General features: G+C 41.1%; 1 protein-coding gene across 1 annotated transcript in view; it reads left to right on the top strand.

Annotated features, from left to right (window-relative positions):
* The window catches only part of LOC106941042 (cadherin-2-like), a 32,798-nt gene that overhangs the window by 8,753 nt on the left and 7,053 nt on the right, over positions 1–16,992 (top strand). The window contains exons 3-6 of the mRNA XM_015023966.1: positions 6,707–6,940; positions 11,626–11,859; positions 14,149–14,288; positions 16,061–16,222. Of these exons, the coding sequence (XP_014879452.1) occupies positions 6,707–6,940; positions 11,626–11,859; positions 14,149–14,288; positions 16,061–16,222 (770 nt within the window). The remainder of the gene's footprint in view (positions 1–6,706; positions 6,941–11,625; positions 11,860–14,148; positions 14,289–16,060; positions 16,223–16,992) is intronic.

The raw sequence follows: 16,992 nt of genomic DNA, 5'->3' as shown, positions 1-16,992 counted from the left end.
AAGGAACTGGAAACAACGGGCTTGATTTGGGAAACGTGAAAGGTGGGATGAACTCTGAGTGAAGAGGGTAGCTGCAGACGGACCGCTGATGGACTGATAACTGATTCGACTTTGTACGGCCCAATAAAACGGGGGGACAGCTTCTTAGACATGGATTTTAGCGGTATATCCTTGGTTGAGAGCCAAACCTGTTGACCTGGAGTATAGACAGGTGCAGGTTTCCGTCTGCGGTCAGCAAATCGGCGGTTCTGTACCAGGGTGCGATTAAGGGCGGACACTGCAGTCTTCCAGACAGCCCTGCAGCGGCGGATGTGGTGTTGCACCGAGGTGACAGCAATGACCTTCTCTTCTGAAGGAAACAACGGAGGTTGGTACCCTAATGAGATTTCAAAAGGGGAGAGACCAGTAGCGGAGGAGATGTGAGAATTGTGAGCATACTCGACCCATGAAAGGTACTTGTTCCAGTCGGTGGGGTTGGTCGATGTGAGGCATCTGAGCATAGCTTCCAGCTCCTGGTTCATGCGTTCAGTTTGGCCATTACTCTGTGGATGATAACCAGAGGACAAGGAAACTTTAGCCCCCAAGGCTGCACAAAAATGTTTACATACCCGCGCTACGAATTGAGGTCCCCGGTCAGACAGTATCTCCTGCGGGATGCCATGTAGTCGAAAAACGTGCTTGACCAGGAGCTGAGCCGTCTGAAAAGCAGAAGGAAGTTTCTTTAAAGAGATCAGATGGCAAGCCTTGGAGAACCGGTCAATAACTGTGAGGATGGTGGACATACCCCCCGAGACGGGTAGTCCTGTAACAAAATCCAGAGCAATGTGAGACCAGGGTCGTTTAGGGGTAGGAAGCGGTTGGAGCTGACCAGCAGGAAGTTGATGTGATGGTTTATTACAAGCACAGACGAGGCAGGCTAACACATACTCCTTAATGTCCTTGTAGCTCGACGGCCACCAGAATCGACGGGATATGAGTGAAATAGTTCTACTGACCCCTGGGTGGGCAGAGAACTTGGTGGAGTGCATCCAATTGATGAGTCTGGGTCTGACAGAAGTGGGTACATAAACCTTGTTGGGAGGACCGGTACCAGGATCGGGTTCAGATAATTGGGTTTGTTTTATTAGATCTTCAACCTCCCAAGTGACTGAAGCGATGGAGCAATTGGGGGGGCAGAATGGGGGCCGGAGACCTGTCAGAGTCGTCAGGGGAGTACAACCGGGAAAGCGCATCTGGTTTAGTATTTCTGGAGCCAGGGCGATAAGAAATGGATAGGTTAAACCGGGAGAAAAATAATGACCATCGTGACTGTCGGGGGTTAAGACGCCTAGCAGTTTTCAAATAGGCAAGATTTTTGTGATCGGTCCAAACCAGTACAGGGTGCGTTGTGCCCTCCAGCCAATGTCTCCACTCTTCAAGAGCCAGTTTGATGGCGAGCAGCTCACGGTCTCCCACATCATAGTTTCTTTCAGCTGGAGACAATCTGCGGGAGTAAAAGGCACAGGGATGAGTCTTATGGTCAGAGTCCGAAAACTGTGAAAGGACGGCTCCTACACCAGAATCTGAGGCGTCCACCTCGAGAACAAATTGTTTGGTGGGGTCAGGTTGGACGAGTATGGGAGCATTAGCAAATAACGATTTCAGCTTCGAAAAGGCGGCGTCTGCTTCGGGAGTCCAGGAGAAGGTGGTCTTGAGTGAAGTTAGAGCAGTTAGTGGCAGGGCGGTTTGACTGTAATTTCTGATAAACCGCCTATAGAAATTTGCAAACCCGAGGAACCTTTGGAGCTGTTTCCTGGTTTCAGGAACAGGCCACTCCAGAACTGCTCTGATCTTGTCCTCAGATGGTCTGACCTGTCCGCCCTCTAAGACATAACCAAGAAATGTAACAGATGGTTGATGAAACTCACATTTCTCAGCTTTGACGAACAGCCGGTTCTCCAGTAACCGCTGGAGAACAAGGCGGACATGTTTCTGGTGTTCTGGAAGACTTTTAGAATAAATTAGAATGTCGTCAAGGTAGACAAAAACGAAAATGTTCAGAAAATCCCTCAGGACATCGTTTATTAGGGCTTGAAAACAGGCTGGGGCATTTGATAAACCAAATGGCATGACCAAATACTCGAAATGGCCTAATGGGGTCTTAAATGCAGTTTTCCACTCATCCCCATCCCGTATGCGTAGGAGGTGATAAGCATTTCTTAAATCCAGCTTAGTAAAGATGGTGGCTCCTTGAACAGGCTCAAACGCAGATGAAAGGAGGGGTAATGGATATTTATTTTTAACTGTGATTTGATTGAGACCTCGGTAATCAATGCATGGTCTGAGAGACCCATCTTTCTTTTCAACAAAGAAAAACCCCGCCCCTAACGGGGAAGACGAGGTGCGGATTATTCGTGCATCAAGGGACTCCTTAATGTATTTTTCCATGGTTTCTCTCTCTGTCCGGGAAATATTGTACAAACGACTGTTAGGCAGGGGAGCTCCGGGTAACAGGTCTATCACACAATCGTACAGCCGGTGCGGAGGGAGTGACAGTGCTTTTACCTTGCTGAAAACCGCGGCTAAATCGTGATACTCCACCGGAATAGCTGAGAGATCAGGTGGGTCTGCCTCCTGCTGGCCCTCCGGTGACGGACCTGGCGGCAAGGCTGAGCGGAGACAAGACGAGTGACAGTTAATGGACCAGGAAATTATGTGTCGTTCAGACCAGTCGATGTGGGGATTATGACATTCTAACCAGTGGAAGCCCAGGTTGATAGCGGAACTGGCTGCGGGAAAAATGAAATCTTTTCATGGTGATTACCAGAGATCAGAAGATTCAGCGGAACAGTTTGGTGGGTTATCTGGTAGAGTGCTCTGCCGTCCAGAGCTGAAACCTTCAAGGGGACCTTTAAAGGCACAGTTTCAATGGACAATTGTTGCGCGAGGCTGGAATCCATTAAATTGCGCTCACAACCGGAATCAACCAGAGCTGAAAGCGTTATGGATTGATCGTGAACAGAAAGAGTGACGGGTAATAGTAAACGAGGAGATTTTTCTTTAATTTGATGGTCCGCCAGTCTCCTCGCATCTACCAGCGGACCCTGGCTTTTACCTTTGTTGGACAGGAAGCGATGAAATGGCCCGCTGCGCCGCAATACAAACAGAGTTTGGCATTCATTCGTCTCTGCCTTTCTTCGGGGGAGAGGCGAGTGTGCCCTATCTGCATGGGCTCTGCTTCTGCCGCCGGCGGAACGACTGCAGCAGAAAGGCTAGGTGACAAGCCCTCCACAGCCACTCTCACAGATGGATTTCTTTTACCTCTAGCCCGAGCGCGGGTTCTGTTATCCAAACGGATAGCCAAACTAATCAACTCCTCCAGGGTCTTGGGCTCATCTAAAGTTGCTAGTAAGTCCTTTATGTTATCTTGGAGGGCGTTGTAAAAAGCACTTTTAAGTGCCGGAGGGTTCCACCCAGACGCCACCGCTTTAATGCGGAAGTCAATGGCGAACTCAGCTACGGTTCGATGACCCTGTTTAATTTCTAGCAGATCTCGGGAACTTAAAGTCTTGTCTGAGTCTTGGTTAAACGCTTGTTTAAATTCTGTCAAGAATTCCTCAAAGGTGCAATCATAAATTGTGGATGAAGAAAACCTCGACTCTGCCCAGTCTAACGCCTGGCCTGATAAGTGGGAAAGTATGAATGAGATCTTGGCTCCGTCATGGGAGAAACAGTGCGGGGAGTGATTAAATAATATTGTGCACTGGAAAAGAAATCCTCTGAACTTACTCCCGTCACCTGAGAATCTTTCTGGGTTAGGTGGCCGACACTCTGAAGACGTGGAATGGACTACGGCTGCTGCGGTACTGGGACTGGGTGGGTGAACTGGTACAGGTTCTGGAGCCTGCTGACGGGATGACTGTAAAAAGCTTGCGATTTCATCAAGACGGTTATTTACCTCGATCTGGCGTTTATTTAGTTCTCGTAAGGCAGCATCGTGGCTTTGAATTAGGGAATGTTGTTCCGCTAAGCTTCTTCGGAGTGCGTCTGCTGGGGTTTGTTGTTGGCCAGAGTGTTCTGTCATGTTGAGATTAATTTGTCGAACCCACATGCGCAGAACACACTCTGGAGACGGGTAATGGTTATGGTGATTTATTAAATACAGTGCTAAGAGATATGTACAAGGTGGTACGGAACTGGTGCTCGTCTGCGTGGTTCTGGATCTCTGGGTGGAGATAAGACAGGTAAGAGGGGTTCAGTGATCGTGGGATTGCAGTCCAGCCAGAGACCTACTTGCCGGTGAGCTCGTCTGAGCACGGAGAGGTGAACCGCTAGGATCCGGAACTGCAGGCTGGAACAAGGGCGTGAGTTTCTCTAGAGGGCGGACAGGTGAGTGGAGGGAGATCTCAGACAAGGTGCCGGAAGGGATCCGCTTGACCAGGGATCTGCCACCGACAGAACTGAGAACTGGTCTCAGGGACGTGGCCACCAACGGGTAGACTGCGCAGGGTCTCGAGGACCTTAAGTAATCTGACCAGGTTCGTAGAAGTTCGAAGACACTCAGGGCTTCACGGAACGACAACCTAGGAGAAGGTAGCACAAAGGAGGTTACTCGGAGAACAGATGGTCGGAGGTGAGCTACAATGATATTACCATCACAGGCTAACACTCTGGCACTGGAGTGTCGGCGGCTCCGTCCTGATAAACCCATCCAAACGATGGTAAGTGGCAGCAGGTGTGCAGCTCCAGGTTCACGCCCTCCAGAAGGTCCCAGGATGCCCCCTGGTGGAGAAACTAGAGACCCCCCAACCAGCCTTCCCCAGATCCTAACAGATTTCAGTCAACAATACTGATCACTAAAGTCATTTCACAGGTTTGTAGCAGTCATGTAAATGACACATAAATAACTGTCTGGATTACAAAAACTTTAGCTACTCTGTATTTTAAGAGAAACAAGTTTATCTCCAATGTTTTGGTTCATTTTTTATTCAATGGGAGGCATTCAGGGTATGAACCCTGAATGCCTCAGGCATTAATGTGGAAAAGCATGACCTGTTGGCAGGTGTGGATGAGAATGAAAAAATGAAAATTGACCACAGCATCTATGTTTCCATGCTTAATTTTTATTCTCTTATTTAAAATATCAGAATTTCTAAAGAACAAGGAGACTATTACAATGATTTAACTTTCACTTAAAACCAGAAGTTTACATGTACTAAATAAAAGACAAACATTTTCTATCATTGTCTAAAGTTATGTCAGACCAAACTTATCTGGTGTTTGGTCAATTGGAATTACCAACATTATTTCTATTTGCTAAATTCAACAATAATATGAGAAATTAATATGGAACTGAGTGGAATGAAATGTTGAAATGGCATCCAAAGACATCAGTCAGGAAATAAAAGCCTGGGTGCAAACATGTCTTCCAAATGGACAATGACCCAAAGCATACAGCCAAATTGCCAAAAAAAAATCTGTATGTATCTTTTTATCTGGTGTATGTAAATATCTGTTTTCATCTCTACGTCCATCCTTGTTTGAAAATTGACATCTTAAGAGAAGAGACAGAACTCACAGATCAAAATAAAAATAGTTTCCGTTAGACATCCCGTACATCTTCAGCATGTTAGACGTACAGTTAGTGTGGTTTTAAGACTTGAGGTGTGAAATTGAATATTAGTAGGACTCATGTTTATGCATTGATTTCTCAACTGAAGGTTAAAAACAAACTGTCAAACTACCTCTTTCGAAAAACTACAAATTGGACATGACTGATCTTTTATTGGAGATTACTGCTGAATTCAGCAAAGTGGATAATGCTATCAATGTTCTCCACATCATTCTGACATGAAAGCCCATATGGAGTGTTGTCTTGTAGTGGCATCTTGTAGTGGCAGTATGTCTTAAGTAAACAACAGATTGATTATCCAAGGCCTGATTCTTGGCTTATTACAGGTTTACAACGGATCTCAGAGACAGTCCTCAGATCTGAAGGGAGTCTGTCTCTTGTTCTCGCCACAACTGTGCTTTTAGGAAGTGGAGAGAGGCATCTCTGTTCCAGCGGAACATTGATGAAGAAGAATGCCATTTAGCTCAGTTGATTAACTTGACCCTGTTATACCCAACACACACAGAGCCTGCTGTGCTCTGTGTCTTACTACGTCTTCTGCCATTGTCATACACAGGTGGGAGCTCATTGACCCCAAACCACATTGAGGCACATCAACTGATTCACATTCTTGCACAAAAAGAAAAATCCAAATATATGCAGTTTTTCAGCATTCTCTGCATACCTAGATATGAAAGTGTGTGGATTCACAGTTTCTAACCTTAAGCTCCTGCACTTATTGTTCATCAGTTGTATGTTTTTTTGTTCAATAAGAAACTTTTCCAGTTTATTACATCCAGTAGCATGAAACCTGGATCAATGTACCACATATTTGCAGACAAAAGTTTGCAATTATTTAGTCTGTTATGGTGTTTTGAAGCGAACTGTTAATAGGGGAGTGTTTTTATCATCCGTAACAAAGTCATGCATAGGAAAGTATCCCAAGCAGTGGTTTTCTTTTTGATATTTAACTCTAATTCCAGTACTTCCTCTTTCCTCCATGAAAATCTAATCTACCAGGGTACTGAGAAGTTGCCAACTCAAACACAAAGGGTCCAGCAAACTGCTTGCTATGTTTGGTACATATTATAGCTCACAATATTTTCTTATTGTCAGGCATTCCTCCTGCCACTGGTACAGGAACCCTTCAGATTCACCTGCTGGACATAAATGACAACGCGCCTAATGTGTTCCCTCCTGAAGTGGAAATGTGTGAGAAACCAGATCCAAACTCCTTAAACATCACAGCCAATGACCCCGACCTGACTCCCAATGCTGGACCCTTTGTGTTTGAGCTGGCAAGTCGTCCTTCAGATGTACGTCGCAACTGGACCCTCAGTCGCCTGAATGGTAAGTGCAAGATAAACTGCCTCAAGTTTCCAGGGTTTTGACATACAGTAATTTACCAGGCTGCTTTGATAGCTCTGCTTAAGGGGCAAAATCCATTCATTGGTAAAAGATCAATGAATGGAAGCACTAATTTTGATAAATTAATTACATAGACATTTAACACAATTTATCACATTTTTTTACATATAAAGGTTCCGGTCAGAACTGGTACACCTGTAAATCTGACACACAAGCAACCTTTGCAGACAACAGCAATTGACGACAAAGCTGCTTCTCTTGATTGAACGTTGGACAAGTTTAAAAGGAGTTAGCCTATCAATGATGCTATTCAATTGTAAAATAGCATCTCAATGCTAAACATGTAGCATCAGCACAGACATCCCCAACATTAATGTCAGCGTCTGCATTCCACATTTCTATAGAAGCTCAGGGTTTCCCCCAGAAAACTTGCCAAGTCCGGTGGTCGGGGGTCCGAGGCGGTCCACCATGTTTTTTGTATTAAAAGATGTTAAGTTGACAGGAAATGTAAAAATATCACTGGGTAATTATATTTTATGAGAAAACATCGCCAGTGAAACGCTATTTAAACCCACAACTAGTCTTAAAAACAACAAATCAAAAAAATGTATGAAAATGAATATCAATTATTTGCACTTCTGTTTAATCCAAATTAAGCCAGTGGCTTCATAAGGCCCCCCAGGACTTCAGGGGCCCCATAAATGCTAATGTTTTAACACAAAGTGTAGATGCATAATGTAACATTTATTTATTGAGATAATCAATGCTGCTAAATTTAATTTAATGGTTTCAGCATACATAAATTAAAAGATTTTAGTTAAACTTTATATGTAAGATTTTAAGGAGCTGGTAAGTTTACTTTGTAAAAGTTCAAAGAACAATATTCATAGTTAGATTGTTTTGTTACCATTGCTACACTCTGATGCTGTGAGTTTAGTCTTTGAGTTTGAGCTCTGTTTGTTCACAAATACAAATTAGTAAACTGTGATTATAATTAATTGATTTTTAGGTTGGCCAACTACTCCTCTCCCAGATTTCATTAAATCTAACACAGAAGCTGTTAGAGGTGCTGATGTTTTTAGCAACAAAGGGGGCTCCTAAGTCAAATTCCAGGCCTCATACAGTCTTTCACCGACTCTGCATGATGAGTTAAACCCACTGCACTGCGCAGAGATGCGCAACAAACGGGAGATTTAAGTCAATGCAGACTTAAATCTAATATGGCTTTAGTAGCTCTTCCACTTTGTATCTGTTGAGTTTGTAACAAGGGGACACAGAAACTATTTTGGTTGATCGTGTTTATGGGACGAGTTTCTCAGATCTCCGCTCGGCCACGCACTTTATCTGTGGTTGACTAAGTGGACAAAGCATTTGATATAGTTTGATGCATCATGTAACCGGAAAAATAACACTAAAGTAATAATTAAATAATATAAATTCAGCGTGAAGCGTGACTACGAGGCGAGCGCGAAAGCTCCTCACCAGGCTGAACCTGCATGATGGTTATCGCTGGTTTGTTAACCACTAACTCACTGGCCAACCGGGACCACAGACATAAACTTGATCAGCACAGACAGAGTCGGGCGGGTGTTGAGATGGAAAAGCCGCACAAAATTCTTTGTCCACAAATATAAATCATTCTCACTGCTCGCTCACTGCGCGACTACAAGTTATTCTTGAGGTTCACGTAGAGCTGTGCAACCAGATCTAACACGATGAGGCTTAAACTCCTACCTTAATCAAAAACTCTGGAAACAAGCATAATTCCTCACTTCACAGTGGCTTTGATGTAAATATCCATACAGATTAGCCTGGATCCAGTTTGAGAGACAGGAGGCGCGCGGGATCCCCGCAGAGATTAACTTAATCCGCCGGAAACCCTGTATTTATTATTTTTAATCTGTTCTTCAGGTTCTTCCACCATCACATGGTGTAAAGTTCTGTTCTATCCATTCATCTTTCCACATACATAAACTGACCAAGTTTATGTATGTGGTCCCGGTTGGCCGGTGCATTAGTGATTAAGGAACCAGAGCTAATCACTCATCATGCATTTTCTGCCTGGTGAGGAGCTTTTGCACTCGCCTCGCAGTCACGCTTCACGCTGTTTTTATATTATTTTATTATTTTTATGTTATTTTTCTGGTTACACGATGCATCAAACCATATCAAATGCTTTGTCCACTTAGACAGAGTTAATGTGCGCGGCTGCGCGGAGATCTGAGAAACTCATCCCATAAACTCGAGCAACAGTTTCTGTGGCCCTTATTAAAAACTCAACAGACACAAAATGGAAGAGCTACTAAAGTCACATTATCGGCATTTAATTAAATCTCTGGTTTGTTGTGCATCTCTGCGTAGTGCAGCGGATTTAACTCATCATGCAGGGCCGGTGAAAGGCTGTATGAAGCCTTGAGCAGAATTTGACTTGGGGGCCCCTTTTGTTGCTAAAAACATCAGCACCAGCTTCGTAGTTTGAGCAAAATCTGGGAAAGGGGAAGTAATTTAAATGGCCAACCTAAAAAGCAATAAGTTATAATCGCAGTTTACTAATTTGTATTTGTGAACAAATAGAGCTCAAACTCAAAGATTAAACTCATAGCATCAGATTGTTGCTACGGTAACAAAACAAATTAATATTGTTCTTTGAACTTTTACAAAGTAAACTTACCAGATCCTGAAAATCTTACATATAAATGTTAAACAATTTAAAATCTTTTAAATTTTAAATCAAATTTAGCAGCATTGATCATCTCAATAAACAAATGTTACATTTATGTATCTGTGGTCTGTGATAAAATATTAGCATTTATGGAGCCCCTGATGCCCTGGGGAACCATATGGAGCTGCTGACTTAATTTGGATTAAACAGAAATGCAAATAATTGATTTTCATTTTAATTGTGTTTTTTTGATTTATTGTTTTTAAGACTCGTTGTGGGTTTTAAATAGCATTTCACTGACGATGTAACATATAATCCAGTAATATTTTTACTTTTCCTGGCTACTTTAACATCTTTTGATACAAAAACACAGTGGACCGCCTCCGTGTCCCCACCTCCGGGCTTAGAATGTTTTCTGGGGGAAACCCTGAAATATCTTTGTTTTTGAGCTCATATGTGTAATGTAATCAACAAATTAGCAGCAAAAGTGGAAATGTTGATTATTTTATCTGATTACTTCAAAGCTAACAGCAAACAACAGATTACAGTTTGCGGTGTAACATGACTCAGTTACATTAGGTCTGTCAGTAGGAATAGGTCACAATTCCAGCAAATTTTTGTGAGATGTTTTTGGATGGTTGCCCCCTATATTACAAATATTACATCACAGAGTGTAAAGGGAATACTACCTAACTGTAAAGGTAATTATTTATATTATATTGATATTTATTTAACCTGTCAAGGGTGTACCCCACCTCTCGCCCGTTTATAACTGGAGATAGGCAGGGTGTAAGACAATGAATGGATAGATGGGGGATATTTATTTCTATTTACATTTCTGATCCCTGTATGAAAAGTAAGATAGGTTCTATCTAAAATAGGTATATAAGACATTAAATTATCAGCTTTTTTGTTATGTATGTCAGACTGAGATGGCTGAGATAAAAAAATTAAAAAAATTGCAGAGTTTACCTGAATTATGCTAAGAAATGTTTTAGGAAGGGCAGTTGGACTGTCGTGATTTAATAATGTAGAAATTGCAAAGTAAACAACCAACTATTGCTGGGTTGCATATGACGTAGTACCGATATCACACAGTGCAGATGGGGGTCAGGAAGTAAATGCAGCCCATTTACTTCCATCCAGCTTCAAAATGCCTAAAGTCTGTGTCGTGTACGGTTATTCCAACCATTCTAGTAGAGAGAACAGTTTTCTTTTGGATATTTAACTCAAATTCTGGTTTGAGTTAAATATCCAAGATGTTTGTCTTAAGAAAGATAAACATTATTTTCATGTTCCGAAGGTAATTGGTCACAAGGGAGTTAATTTTAAAAAACTTACCAAAAAAAGACGAGAAAAGTGGACCAACAATCTACAGCTAAAATCACAGGTGTGGAAACTAACAATACCAGAGTTTTAAGCACCACTTTCTAACAGGTAAGGATCGCACTGTCTAAATTATATCCTCAAATGATGCTGCTCCCCAGCAATTGCCAGCAATTGCAGCAACTAGTGTCTAGGTTGCAGACAGGGGTCACGTGCTGGGTTGCAGACATGCAACCCAGATGACGGAACATGAAAATAATATGTATCTTTCTCTCTATTAGAACAGTTGGAACAACCGAACACGTCTCAGACTTTAGGCATTTTGAAGCTGGATCAACAGAAGTCAATGAGCTGCATTTACTTCCTGACTCTTATCTGCATTACGTAACGTCACTACTATGTCATCTGTATTCCAGCAATTCAGAGCAACTCAGAAATATTAGAGAAGAAATGTTGCAGTTAAGGAACTGTTTTTACTTTTCTGAAGCGTTTTGAAGCAGAGCTTTCATGCGGACACGAGGTCTCAGATGGAGTAGCCACAGTGCTCCCACTTCTGTAAAGCAAATAATCCCATTTGCTGAATAGCTGTCATCACTACAGGCACTGGTGGCATCTCAGTGGAAAAGTCATTCTGTTTTGTTTATTTTTCCTCCTTATCTCCTATAATCTCATATTCTAGGCGAGTCCGCCCAGCTTCACCTGCGGATCGGTTTTCTTGCCAGTGGCATCTATGAGCTCCCCATTGTGATCACAGACTCTGGCAACCTGCCCATGTCTAACACATCCTTCCTGAGGGTTAAGGTCTGTCCCTGTGATCGCCATGGAGACTGTGTGGACATGGAGAAAATGATTGCTGCTGGATTGGGCACTGGAGCTATTATCTCCATCCTCATCTGTATCATCATACTATTAGGTGAGTGTCTCTTTCAAGCACATTGAAAGTCAGGGGTCAAAATTTGATAATCTTGCCCCCTGACTGGTCAAGATTATTAAATCACTTCTATAACAATTGTTTTACTTTCACTGATATGATGCAAAACCGATTTACTGAACTAATGTCACTTCATTTTTAGAAAGGTGTTCTATTCAGATTGGGCATTCATATGCTAACTTAGTTGATTTTTTTTTTCTCATAAAATAATTTCATGGTCTGAGCATCCTGTAAAAGTAGGATTCCATCATTTATGACAGGCTGTGTAAGCCTGTCATAAATGGAACCAAATCTATTCAATGAAAATAGACCACGTAGACGATGTAAACCAGATATAAACCAAACTTAATGCCACGTGACCCAAAACCTTCAAGATGAAAGTAATTGTGGGCCATAAAATGTAAATATTTTTTCTACTATATTTTTATTTTCTTTGCAAAACATTTTCCTTTCACCTTGACTGCCATAACTGTCAATCATTGTAATTCGGATAAGCACAGCACAATACTCTAATAAAATAAGGAAGTCCGATTTTTGAAATGCCCTGCGACAGACTGGCGACCTGTGCAGGGTGTACCCTGCCTCTCGCCTGGAACGTTGGCTGGAGATAGGCACCAGCAACCCTCCTGACCCCTAAGGGACAAGGGTGTACAGAAAATGGATGGATGGATGGATTTCTGTTGAAAATATAGCTGCAAATCATTGTACTTCTGGGACATAAATTTGCACAGTTCTAAATGCTGATTGTCATCTTCTATCTTTGTCTGGATTTTTCCGTGTGTGTATTCTATTCTCAGCAAGAAGGAGAGGGATAAAAGAACGGGTCACTCATTCTTCCGAAATACTTATTACTTAATATTACTTTAGTCTACCAAATGGGTCCACCAAAGTTTGTTCTTGAGTAAAAATCACTGGATGTTTGAAATACTATGAACTGACTATAAAAAAGGTTGATAAAAGGTAATAAAAAGAGTGTTTTACTTTATTACTTTCTGTACTTACTTCTGCTTTACTTTCAAAAGATTTGTAATTGTATTTGTCTTTTTTGAAAGGCAGTGAAAAATTCTTTGTAAAGTACCGTAGTTTTCTTTTATAAAAGTTTTAAAACTCCAATCTTGAGCTGGAAACCAAGTTTGTGCATTTCTTTGTCTACATCCTGGACACCCTTGATGTAAATGATTGCAGACTAAATCATTTAAATTGGCTTTATTAAACATTACATCTTTGTCATTTTTAATCATGACTTCATTATTGAACATAGGCTTGATGTTATGTTTCCAGCGGAAGTTTGGCTGGATGAAACAGTAACAACATACTTATGGAGTCAGTGCCTCCTAGTTCAATTTTGTGAGAGGAGGATGCATGGGTGGTGTCATGGGATGCTACATTATTTCATGAGAGTTTCATATATTTTGAAATTTGCTGTCCTAAAGAAGAAAAACTGTATCAAATCTGTCAACAACACAATGCATGCATGTTCATCCAGGAGAATGCAATTCTTCACTTCAATCCAATCTGTTGAGTTTCCTTGAACAGGAAACATTTTGTAACAGATTGGAGGAGAACACTAAACTTGACTACATTGTTTGATAATCATATGGAACATGATTAGAACAGATTGATTACATGGATTGTGAATTGCCACTAAATAAATTAAATTGAATGGAATTAAATTGTTGAACAAAATAACTGGATTCCACTTAGACTTGAAAATTAAACAACCATATTAATCCATATATATATTATTTATTCTGTACATTATGTAAACCATTCCTACAAAAATAATCACATTGAAAATGTGTATTTAAGCCAATAATTTGGATTTGAATTGTTATTCACAACTAATTCAGATCTTCCTGATTTCCAGTTGTTGTTCAGGCCAGATATAAATTGAAACAAGTTAGTGCTCAGGAACAGTTGCTGCAGTCTGTTAGATTTTTACATTTTTTATTTTACCAAATGTTAAATGCTTATATAAAAATACATGTAAATACTAGGGCAAACATACAGAGCTTTTTTGTTTTATAAAACACTGATTCCAAAGTAATTTTAGCAGAACATTAAGACTTCAAGCTGATTTATTATGGATTAGATTCTTAAAGTGAAAATAGTCTCCTGCTATCTGTTGTTCTCTTTCTCTCTACTAGGTTTCTGAGGACGTTTAATATTTTTAGATTGCACAGCAGCACCCTGCCGTACGGCCAAAGATGTTCACTGAAGATTGATTTGTTTCTTACATTTAATAGTTTCCTCATCCTTCTTGCCTTGCAGTGCTGGTACTCCTCTTTGTGATGTGGATGAAGAGGAGGGATAAAGAGCGTCAGGCCAAGCAACTTCTGATCGACCCAGAGGACGATGTCCGAGACAACATCCTCAAATATGATGAGGAGGGAGGTGGAGAAGAGGATCAGGTAAACACAAGCATGTCTCTCTCACATACAAACACATTGTCCACAAAAATAAATTACTTTACTTAATAATCCTGGTTAAAATGCCACTTTATCTTTCCCTAAAATCAAATATTCTCTTTCAAACAAAGAGACACAACAGAAAGCTCTACAGCTGACACAAACACCATGCCTCTCTACAGTTTGCAGTCTTTCCTCCAAAGCAAAGATTAAGAGTAATACAAAGGGGGATCTTGAAATAGGATTAATTGCTCTCTGTTGAAGAACAATTTCGTCTGTCTTTCCAAACAACTTCTCACATAAGCCGCTTTATGTTCCTGCTGGGGAAGCACTAACCCTCGCACACACAACAAATTGGTATGCACTGACATCGTACTTCATCCACAAACAGCTCCTTCAGGGTGAGGACAGAGTGGAAAGGGCACTCCAATGTAAAATATGCCATCCCTCAATAATAGTAATAGATTCAGCCATAAATCTCTTCTACTGAGAAACATGTTTTAACCAAGCAAATGCAATATTTGCAAGGAATAACAAAGACAGAACTTGTATGTGACTGGTGGTGTGGTTCATTTACAAGCGCACGTGCCAGAAATCAAGTGAGCATGTGTGAGATCTAAAGGCACGCAGCACACATTTTTAATTTTTCACAGACATATGTGACATCAGTCTCACTGCAAACCTCTAAAAGTGTGACTACTCAGCATTTATAGTCGCGTGTAACCTGACAAAGAAAACAACCCATTTTCTCCGCTTTTATTCACTTTAATAGACTTGCATTCTTTTATCTTGAAAAATAAATAAAAGAATGCAAGTGTATGCTGCCCCTTCACTAGATGCCGTCCTGGGCGGTTGCGCATGTCACTCATATCAGGAACCGCCACTCCTTGCAGCTTCTTCTTGACACATATCCTGGGCAAAACATTTTTCTTGTGTGGTGTCCAACAACTATCATATAGTTTGTTGTTGGTTTTAGGGAGAGACCTAAGATGACTTGCCTAGAATTCTGCATTTGAGTTCTTGTAGCATGCCATGTCCTGGCTAGAAGAACTCTGTTCTTGTTTTCCCACCTTGAGTAAAAGGCTACATTTTTCTGTTTTAAAAGATTATGTATTACTGTTCAAACCTGAGTGAAAGACATAAAACCATAGCAGGCCAATTAGGTGCCTAGCCTCAATTCGGATAACTTTGCGTTGGTCTTCTTTTGCTTTGTGAAGAAAACTTTCAGAACCTCTCATCTGTTACTGCCTAAGTTGATGTACTTTCATGCCTTGGGCCACCTCTGCATTTTAACAATTTGAAATATTTAGTAACCCATCTTATTTGGCACTAATGTGCAGAGAGAGACAGCCAGTGACTGTTGGTTAGCCCAACTAGCTTAAAAGGCATACAAAGAGCCATACTACTGCAGACCTGTCAGATAATGGGGTGATGAACGTACAACATCCTCAAATATGATGAGGAGGGAGGTGGAGCAGGAAAAAACTGAGACAGCATATGGGTTATAATTTAATACCACACCGCAACAAAATGATTGTGACTATGAAGCTCTCAGTGTAAGCAGATTATGTACTTAAATTGAGATGTTGGTGTTGCTGTTTAGTTTTTAAGATATCCCCCTAAACTAGGATTAAAGATAATTAAAGTAAATGTTAGGACCTTAAAAATGCTTTTTCCCGAAAACATGTTAAAACAGGGCTAATTTGCAGTCAGTTGATGCATAGGAAAGTGTGTTGTGTAAGCCTGTGGATTTTCGACTCTTATTGGAAATTTAGGACTATGACCTGAGCCAACTGCAACAACCTGATGCCCTGGAGCCAGAGTGTGTAAAAGTGGGGATCAGACGTCTGGACGAGAGGCCCCTCCGCCATGACCACCAGTACCCCCTCCGCTCTGCAGCCCCTCAACCAGGAGATATAGGAGATTTCATCCATGAGGTACACCGCTTGGTTCAGAGTTTGTAATGATTCCCATGTTGAGATAAACTGTCTTAAGTAGTGTTTCCATCAATGTTTTTTTTATATGCATTTTAAAATATTAAACTGTAGCATTTGAAATAACTTCCTCAGTTTTGCAAAAATGTTTTTTACACTCACTAGAGGTGGTTTATGGCTTTTCTGAAAAATACCAAAAAAAAACAAAACAAAAAAAAACAATCTTTTTCAATCTCTCCTCTCCCAAGGAGAGATTGAGAAACTTTTGGCATTTAAGTTCTGACATAGTGATTACAGTTAAAACCTCCAGAATGAGATCCATGGTCCGTACTAATTTGCAACCTCTTCATCTTATTTATTACAGTCAGGTGTAGCATCAACAACTGATTAGGTCACGCTCTGCACTCCAAACCAAGAGATTGATTTGTGTCACTTTAAAGGGGCAGTATTTTGTATTTTCCAGGCACATAGTGCCATTTTATAGTACAATAAAGTACCTATGTTACCCTCAGTTGTCATAAGATCACTATATATCAAATACAACTTAAAAGTAATTTAACTTCATAATTTAACACCTTGAAACTCAGCCGTCTGGAAGTCATCACAACATGGCTATTCTACTTTAACAATGTTTTTATCAGCGTTGCACTGAGAAGTAGCTCCTATAATGAGATCGGATGCTGAGTTCCACCACATGTTTGCTAATTGCTGCTGGCTAGTTTGAAGGAGCTGAGTGGGGAATTGCAGTGGAGGGCTGCTCTGTGAGGCAGAAG

This window comes from Poecilia latipinna, unplaced genomic scaffold (genome assembly GCF_001443285.1).
Source record: "Poecilia latipinna isolate Pla-1442-1.1 unplaced genomic scaffold, P_latipinna-1.0 Scaffold3473, whole genome shotgun sequence".
NCBI classification, from domain to species: Eukaryota; Metazoa; Chordata; class Actinopteri; order Cyprinodontiformes; family Poeciliidae; genus Poecilia; species Poecilia latipinna.
Note: the sequence above shows the minus strand (reverse complement) of the source record. Positions and strands in the feature narration are given on the sequence as shown.